The sequence below is a fragment of the Poecilia reticulata genome, chromosome 14, assembly GCF_904066995.2.
Source record: "Poecilia reticulata chromosome 14, P_reticulata-male-v2, whole genome shotgun sequence".
Lineage (NCBI taxonomy): Eukaryota > Metazoa > Chordata > Actinopteri > Cyprinodontiformes > Poeciliidae > Poecilia > Poecilia reticulata.
The window spans coordinates 5,035,932-5,045,230 of record NC_088843.1 but is presented as its reverse complement, the minus strand read 5'-3'; the positions used below and the strand labels follow the sequence as shown (position 1 = coordinate 5,045,230).

At 37.5% G+C, this 9,299-nt stretch overlaps 1 protein-coding gene across 1 annotated transcript; it reads left to right on the top strand.

The window, feature by feature from the left end:
- The first annotated feature begins 168 nt into the window (after window positions 1–168).
- On the top strand, window positions 169–8,964 carry septin4a (septin 4a). The gene is made up of 13 exons (XM_008427422.3): window positions 169–300; window positions 619–644; window positions 1,875–2,240; window positions 3,386–3,482; window positions 4,425–4,511; window positions 4,603–4,726; window positions 5,506–5,640; window positions 5,742–5,859; window positions 6,151–6,252; window positions 6,333–6,429; window positions 6,932–7,094; window positions 7,198–7,300; window positions 8,257–8,964. Exons 1-13 carry the CDS (start codon window positions 255–257, stop codon window positions 8,326–8,328), a joined length of 1,536 nt encoding a protein of 511 aa, XP_008425644.1. The 5' UTR covers window positions 169–254; the 3' UTR covers window positions 8,329–8,964.
- Window positions 8,965–9,299: the final 335 nt, after the last annotated feature.

The window sequence follows — 9,299 nt, the reverse complement described above, 5'->3', positions numbered from 1 at the left end:
TATTTCTGGATTTAGCTAAGCTCCTAATCCCTCTGAGTGCAACCAAGTAGCTATTTGTTGTGGCATAATTGCAAAATAGGGGACAAAAAATAAAGATCAAGTATATTAGATAATATATGCAGGTGGCTTGTTATACAGACCAATGAATAAATACATTATGGCTTGCCATACAGGCAGGCAGGCGCTCTGGCAGCGGGGCGCCGCATGTCGCCCACTACAGCCGATCTGGGGTCAGTTTGGACTCAGGTCACACCATGGAGCACATGTCCTCTCCGGTCAGATTCCGCAGCAGTAAAAAAGGTAAGTTCATAACATGTACATATTTCTAGCATGTCTTTCTGTTTTATTAAAGTTTTCGGCAGTGAGAAAATAACTTCACAATTTAAACTACAAATTAATCACCCTGAAATGTTTATGCGAAGCACCTTGAGGAGTCTGTCCAAATGTTTCTTGTGCTAATTAAGGCTTGTTTATTATAATCTTAATTATTTATTTAAATTACCACTTTTATGTTTACGTTATGCCACATTAACCATACTCATTTATTTTAATATATTCCTTTTAGCAACTCATTTTCTCCTTTATACTAATGTTTTAACATGCTGTCCTTGTTCAAAGAAGCTACAGCTTTTTCAGAAAAGCAGGTAGGACCGTCTTTTGTGTTTGTTAGAGCGTGTTTGTGTGTTTAGGAGGTAATTCTCCAACCCCCACCCTGTTAGCGTATTAGACGCTGGGTTAAGCTGAGGAGCTTTCTGGGTAATTAGAGGTGACAGGTAGAGGGATGGCAGATGAACCCTGATCAGACCTGCAGCTCTGTGAGTTGCACTTCTCTGTCATTGGACCAAGTCAGTAGGACAGTAGGCTTAATAGTTGGCTTAGAGATTTTATCACAGAGTAGATGATGTTGCATTCAAGATGGAGTATAAAATCAGTTGATGTTTGAGGCTGTCCTGATAAATAATGACCTGTATAAAGATGCTCTTCACAGTTTGTAGTTTGACCTGGCTGACCCTGAAGTTCAGGGAATCTTTTGTCCTCTTGCCCTGACAGATGGATGACTTCCTTTTTAACGTTATAATGGGATCACAGGTCAGATCTAATCAGAGAAAAAACTGTGTAGTCAAACAGTGCAGGTGGAGATCAGTAGGCACTTTATCAGTCTGTTTCCGTACCTACGGCATTATATTTACAAAAGAATTTAATGGTGGACACTTCCACATTTTCTAGTGGAAATATTTTAGTACACGTAAAATAAGACAAAACTAGCTCATAACTTTTCAGCAAGATATAGGAGCTTGTTTAGAGTCAATAATTTAATAAAAGTACGTGTTCCATTGGCAGATTATTTCATTCATGAGCAAAATGACTTGTTATAAGTTAAATAATCTGCCGATGGAACTAGTACTTTTTCGTCAATACTATAATTATTTACTTAAAACAAGCTCCTGTATCATGCCGACAAGTTACTTGTAAGTATGTTTTACCTTACTTCAAGTGAATTAGGATATCTTCACTAGAAACTAGACCAAAATTATGTCGTAAGATTTTGATTTTGCAATGTAGTGGATGTTTTCACGTTTATTTTTCATCGCCAGTCACAGTTTGACATGGCTGCCAGTAGGGGTCAGTATCGCTCCACCAATGATAGATGACCGTTGCTAGGAGATAATCGTTGCTAGGAGATAACCGTTCCTAGGAGATAACCGCCGTGTAGCGATACTTCTAAATTAGTTATTTGTGTTGCTATTTATTCACTGGGAGTTTTTTTTTTTTTTTTTACTGACAGTAGTGGATGTACTTGTTTCCCCATTATTATGAAGTCTTAGCAGGAGAGTGTACAGAAAAGAAACAAACTTTGTGACATTTTGTCCCAGTTGTCCAGTCTGTCCATCGAAGACCAGGCAGACATACAGTTCCCCTACGCCATGAGGGATCTACCTCCTGTGTCCCATTCAGATGAACAGTCACAGAATCAAGACCGCTTGGATGCAGAAGAACCTCCGACTGCAGCCAACGGGAGGCTGCCCGGTTATCCAGGAACGCCCCCTCCATCCCGTCCTGTTCGCCCTGCCGGTTCTCCCACCGTCCCGCCCCGGCCCAGTCACGCAGGACGGGACTTGTCCCAGATTCTACCGTTGAAGAGGCAGCTTGTCTCTCAGGTTTCTCTGGACTCTCCTCTGAGCCCAGCCTCGCGGCCGCGCAGCCCCTGGGGACATTTTGACCCTTACGACTCTCCAGAGGTTGGTTTGGTTTGACGACTTTTACCTCTGACTTTGTTCTCTCTCACATTTGTGTCAACTGGAGAGTTTCCTTCCTTTATTTACTCTGATCGTTTGTAAAGTTACACAGTAAAATATTAACAGCGATCATTAGTTTTATTTAGCCTGTCATAGAGAAAAAAAATGTGGGTGTTCATTTTTCAAAATCATACTTTCACTATGTTATTCATAGATTTATAAATGTCAGAGTTCCAAACTAAATATTTAACTAATAAGCTAAATATTTTGCTTGCAGACTAAATATTTAGCTTTGAAATTAAATGCTTAGTTAGCAAGCTAAATATTTAGATCTAAGCTAAATACACATTTTGGAAAATAAATATTTAGTTTGAAAATTAACTATTTACCTCATATGTAAACATTTAGTTGGGATCTAAATATTTAGCTTCCTAGCTAAACATTAAATTTAATATTTCAATATATAAATATTTAATATTTACCATTTTACTATAATAAATTAACAGCAATAATTTGTTTACTTAGCCTGTGAAAGAGAAAAAAATGTGGGTCTTCATTTTAAAAATCATATTTTAACAATGTTAAATAAACAACATTTTCAATTAACAAATTAAACATTTAGTTTAATATTTAAAATAAAATTACTAACGTGAAAACATTCAGCTAAATATTTACGTGTTTAAGTCTGAGCTAAATATTTAATTTTCAAACTAAATATTTATTCTCCAAATATTTAGCTCAGATGTAAATATTTAACTTGCTAACAATTTTTTATTTATTTGAAAGCTACATATTTAGTTTGTAAAAATATTAAACTTGCTAATTAAACGTTTAGCTAATAATGCTGATATTTATAAATGTAGGAATACCATGGTGAAAATATGACTTTAAAAAATTAACTCCCACATTTTGTTTCTGCCACAAGCTAAATAAACCAAATTATTGCTGTTATTTTTTTACTGTGTCACTTTACAAATGCACGCTTCACTCCTGATGTTGTCTTAAACCATCATTTACTATGTGTGATTAATCGTCACAGATTCACTGAGTTGGGCTTGTTGAAGGCCACAGCAGTAACTGGTGGCTTCATGATGCTGAAATGTGGAAATGCTGAGCATTAATATGACGTTCATGTCTTCGTTCTGCAGGATCAGGACAAAGAGTACGTGGGTTTTGCTACGTTGCCCAACCAGGTTCACAGAAAGACGGTGAAGAAAGGATTCACCTTTACGCTAATGGTGGCAGGTGAATATCTAAAAAATAACCTAATTATGCTGCTAGAATAACACAAGGCAGTTCCAGTCAGAAGTTTCCATCATTTCTTACTTTTATTGATTTATTTTATCCACTTTTTTCCACTGGTTCCGTAATTATGCTTCAGTGTTGATGTGGTTTGGGGATCGTTGTGTCAGTTTTAACACACAGCTGTTGCTTCAAGTTAAAGTTGAAAAACTTGCATCTTAATCATTTATTTATCAGCTTTGTAAAATGTACCAGTGTCTCTGGAAGAAAAACAGCCCACAGCATGATTCTACCGCCACCATGCTCAACAGCTGCCCCAGTATTCTTGGTCAGAATGTTGTTTGTCTTATCTGACTTGGAGACGTTTGTTCAGAAAACATTTAGTTTGTCCAGCTTTGCTTTGACCTCTATGACTTTGGTTTCACATTTTTTGTGTTGGATTTTCCTCTGAATCATTTTGGCTTTTTTTTTTTTTTAGTAACTCTCATTTTCTGCCATAACATTCGCTACAGTTTTTAAATGGAGTCATGGAAAAACACCTTAATTTTTCATTGTCTGATAAAACTAATAGTGAAGTTTTTGATCACAACTATCAATGCAAAAAAATGGTGAAACCTGGAAGCGCATACGGAGGTGGCAACATCATGCTGTGGGGAGTGTTTTAGTTGGGAACTAATTATTTAGCTTCCAAACTAAATTTTTAATTTGAAAGCCAAATATTCAGTTTGTAAATATTAGTTGAGAAGTAAAATCTTGAAAATAAATAATAACTATGTTAATGATTCTAAGTTTGTGGAAGAAAGCCTCAAATAATCTGGCCCAAAACAGATTAGAAGGCAGTTACTTTTTTATTTAATAAAAAAAATAATAATAAGGAAGATGTGATGTGATCTGATTTGATTATTTTAAAGTGACTTAGAAGAATGTGTGTCCCTATTATTGTAGGAGAGACTGGACTCGGCAAATCCACACTAATAAACAGTTTATTCCTCACTGACCTCTACAGAGACAGAAAAGTCCCCAACGCTGAGGGTGAGTTCACCTTCATCACTTATCCAACCTTTCAGCTCTTCTTGGAGAGTTTTTAACTCTGCATGCATCATTACCTTTGGCTAATCTGCAGAGCGGATCAGTCAAACGGTCGACATCATCAAGCACACCATCGGCATCGAGGAGAAAGGAGTCAAACTGAGGCTCTCCATCATTGACACGCCAGGCTTCGGAGATGCTGTCAACAACACAGCGAGGTGAGCAGACATGTTAAAAACAGCTTCATGCTGCTGCAGCCCCAACAGAAACACTAAATATCCAAGACCTCACCTGCAGAAATGTACATTAATCACACAGATATACAAATATAATCTCCGTCCGTCCATCCGGTCAAATATCTTCAGTTGAAATAAGACAAAACTGACTCATAAGTAACTTTTCAGCAAAATATATGAGCTTGTTTTAAGCCAATAATTCCTTAATATTGATGAAAAAGCAACAGATCCATGGACAGATTATTTCACTGATAACATGGGAAAATATCTTGTTATAAGTGAAATAATCTGCCATGGGAAGTAGAACTTTTTCATCAATATTAAGCAATTATTGACTCTAAATAAGCTCATATATCTTGCTGAAAAGTTACTTAAGAGTTAGTTTTACCTTATTTTAAGTGTACCAAGATATTTCCACTAGAAACTAGACCAAAAACACTTGCTTAGATTTAGTATGAAAAACAATCAGCTAAATAAAATAACCATAGATTTATAAAATTATCTATTTTATATATTTTTTTACTTCTCTCCTCATTTATTTTCCAGTTATGTAATTATTTTCCTTTCTCTGCATTATATTATGATTGTACAAATACTTTAAAAACTATTTTGTTGCCTATGCTTAATTTTGACAGCTTTGTTAAACGTCACTCGGTATCACAGAGTGTGTATAAAATAAATAATCGTGAACCTGCTTGCATTAAAACCATCTCCTGTTGGTTTGCTGCTCTAATCACAGATATTTTATGTGTTTGCATCAGCTGGAAGCACGTGGAAGACTACATTGACCAGCAGTTTGAGCAGTATTTCAGAGATGAGAGCGGGCTGAACAGGAAGAACATTCAGGACAACAGAGTCCACTGCCTGCTCTACTTCATCTCTCCATTTGGCCACGGGTTCGCTCCTATTTATGCATCTAAAGATGTTTTACAGCCTCAGCTGCATCCATGCAGCATGTCCAGAGTTTAATCATGTTTTGTTTTCCCTCTGCTGTCAGTTTAAGGCCCATCGACGTGGAGTGCATGAAGGCTTTGCATGAAAAAGTCAACATTATTCCTCTACTGGCCAAAGCCGATAGCCTGACACAAGCAGAAGTCTACAGCAAGAAATTAAAGGTACAATAATTTATAAATTCAGTAGTTTTCTTTACTCAAATCTAAAAATAATCCAGGATGAAGCTATTTATCTTGTACTATGAAAAGCTCATTGAACAGTTTATTTCTTCGTCATTGTCAGTCGACTTTTTACTTTTAGTTAAGAGTATTTTACTTTTAGTTGAGTGAAAATGTGTGAAGTAGTACTACTTCACACATTTTAATTGTACTTAAGTACAATTTATGGGTACTTTACCCACCTCTGATCATTGTTTATTCCTCTTCCACCATGATAGTTTTCTTCTGTTTCAGATGAGAGATGAGATCAAGCAGTTTGGGATCAACATCTACCAGTTTCCAGAGTGCGACTCGGATGAAGACGAAGACTTCAAGAGACAGGAACAGATCCTCAAGGTCTGACCTGGAAATTAGATAAAAGTGGCGTCTCTTCCTCGCAGGCTCTAACAGTTTGACATTTTGACCTCTGCTTGCAGGACAGCATACCGTTTGCTGTAATCGGGAGCAACATACAGGTGGACAGCAAAGGCAGAAAGTTCAGGGGTCGCTCTTATCCGTGGGGTGTGGTGGAAGGTACGAAACAAATACACTGCTTGCCAAAAGTATCGCATTTTATCACTTTACACCCATGGAACCTCAATGTGTTGAGTTTTTTTTTTTTTTTTGAAGGGATTCCATTTACTGTGTTCATCCACACCAAAGAATAGATATAGGAGCTTGTTTTAAGTAGCGTATTCCTTAATACTGTTAGAGAAGTACTAGATCCATTGGTGAATAAATTCATTTCCATGTTATTAATGAAATAATCTGCCAATGGAACTACTACATTTTCATCAATATTAAGGAGTTATTGACTTAAAACAAGCTCCTATATCATGCTGAAAGGTCAAATCTAACTTTTGCACTAGAAACTAGACAGAAAAATACATGGTAAGATTTTTCAGTTTTGTTATTAAAATAATGTGGGGAAAAAACACCTTCAAATCAAAGTATATCCTTAAATCGTTTAAAAAGCTTATTTTCTTATCCTTAAATATATTTTATGCATTCTGTTTTGTGACATCAATCGTTGTAGTTGAGAACCCGACCCACTCAGACTTCCTGATGCTGAGGAACATGCTGGTGAGGACGCACATGCAGGACCTGAAGGACGTGACGCGGGAGATCCACTACGAAAACTACCGGGCGCAGTGCATCCAGAACATGACCCGCATGATGGTGCAGGAGAGGAAACGCAGGTAGGCGCAGCCAGGACCCCTGTCAGCGTGGAGAAATTCACGCAACAAACTAATAAGGGGTTATTATTGATGAATGGGGCACACACTTTTGTTCTTGTTTCAGTTTACGGGAGAAGCATCGCGAAGGGAGCGAGGTGGACTTTCCTCTTCCACTCGCAGCAGTTGACACCGAGATGGAGAGACAGATTTTCGAGAAAGATGAAGAAGTTTGTACTCTCCCCTCTCACTTATATGGACACCCTGCATGTTATTGTTTAAGTCCGGAAATTTCGCGCATGCGCACATCACTGGAGGGGAAAAAAATGCAATTTTTTCATAGCCGCTCTCACTCCGGTGGTATAATAATTCCGTTAACTAAATGATACCTGTAGATCTAGGTATTATTAATTTGGTGCTGCGCGCCACAGCAAAGTAAAAAATAACGCTGAAGAACAACTCAAAAACACCTTTTTTTCCTCGCTCTCTGTGTCGGCTACGCTACGTAAACACGTTGTCATAGCAACTGACAACAACGCCACAAAAAAAACAAAAAAAAAAAACACGCGTATTTCCTACAAAAATAAAACATTCAGTGCGTAACAGTATTATATTTCAGGCTTGATGTTTATTTTGCGATTATTAATAAGTGATCACTGTTGTAGATTAGCTACCGCTGCTGTTACCTATGCTAACACAGCGGTGACAGATTAGTTGATGCTATTAGCTAATCTAGCAGGTGATTGATTAGCTAATTTAAACACTTGCTCTACTGATGATATGTAAGAGTTGGTGTTTAGGTCGCCTTTTTTATTTTTTAACTGAACCGAAACACACCGAATTACTCATCACATCTACCTGTTACAGTTGTCAATGTCAAGGTAGCACAACTAAACCACTTAAGTTATTTTTTTCTTAATTAAAACTTGTTCCTGACCTTGTTATCTGGTTGTCATAGTGTAGCAAAGCCCTGCGTCCCTTTTTATTTTATATCAGGTGTGCCTTTAATATTTAGCGTGTTATATTGACAATTTAACTGCTAAAACCAATGCTAATCATTCTTGGCTAGCAGCTTTTTGCCCTCCACCAGGGATCTTACGCACGTGACGTCACATAGGAGCCCTTATTTGTTGTACTTAGGTGAAGTAATCGATCTGCCACTGATTTCCTTCTGCTCTCCTTTCAGTTGAGAAAGATGCAGGAGGTGCTGGAGAGGATTCAGGAGCAGATGCAGCAGAGCCAGACAGGCACCTGCTGAGCAAACAGAGACTAAATCTTCTGCAAACCACCAACAAATTCAAGTGAGAGCTTTCAAAAAAATGGACCAAAAATGTTTCAGTGGATCTTCACAGGGAAGGAACAACAACTGTCAGTGAGGCACGGTACTTTCTGCTTCACCATGCGCATTTTCGCTGCGCATTCATGGCCAAACATAAAGACGAAATATGCCACATATGCCACACACATTCATTATACATATCAAACAGACCGTAGAACACCAATGTATGTGGAAAAATATTTATTTAAATAAGTACATTGACGATACAAAGACAGATACTTGTGTGGTACAACGCCCGCAGAGGTGAGGTTAAGTACTGCACCGCAATACCCTGTCTTCTTTCATGTATTTAAAAAAGAAATGGTTAAATCCAGCGATTTTCACCATAAAAATGTTGAAATTACCAATAAAAAACATTATATAGAGAATTCAAGAGCACAAATTGATTGTGCTGATTGATCTTCATTGTTAGCACCTATTTTACTTCTCATGTCCTTATTTATACTTGTCAGGATTACAGTGAGGAACCGCCACCCCTGACCGCACGTCACTGTTTACTCCATTTGTATTTGCTCTGGGGAAAATTAATGCTCCGACTCATTATTTGGTGCAAAACTGATGCAGCATGATGCAATGACCCAGAGGTAAACCGATTTGCAGAGAGCTGTACTACAACTCAAGTTCAACATAGTTTTAGGTTTTGCTCTTCAACAAAACCTAAAACTCCTCTGAGAGACAACAGGTAGAACAACAGTGATGATGGTTTCTCCTGGTTTTACTCTTTAGGGTTTCATGCAAAATACACAGATGATGTGGATTAATTTAAAAATATAAATATAGTTGCAGGAAAATGTGGCTTCAGTTACGAAAGGAAGAGCCATCTTGCAAACAAGTGAAAACAAACATCCATTTGATTGCCATGGCGATCAAATGGAGACGCATTTGTCATA

Excerpts from the sequence above, each read along its gene's own strand:
- septin4a (XM_008427422.3), top strand. The coding sequence starts at position 255 with ATGGAGCACATGTCCTCTCCGGTCAGATTCCGCAGCAGTAAAAAAG. Across the intron at positions 301-618 it reads ATTCCGCAGCAGTAAAAAAG|AAGCTACAGCTTTTTCAGAA; the intron begins GTAAGTTCATAA and ends CCTTGTTCAAAG. Across the intron at positions 4,512-4,602 it reads AAAAGTCCCCAACGCTGAGG|AGCGGATCAGTCAAACGGTC; the intron begins GTGAGTTCACCT and ends GCTAATCTGCAG.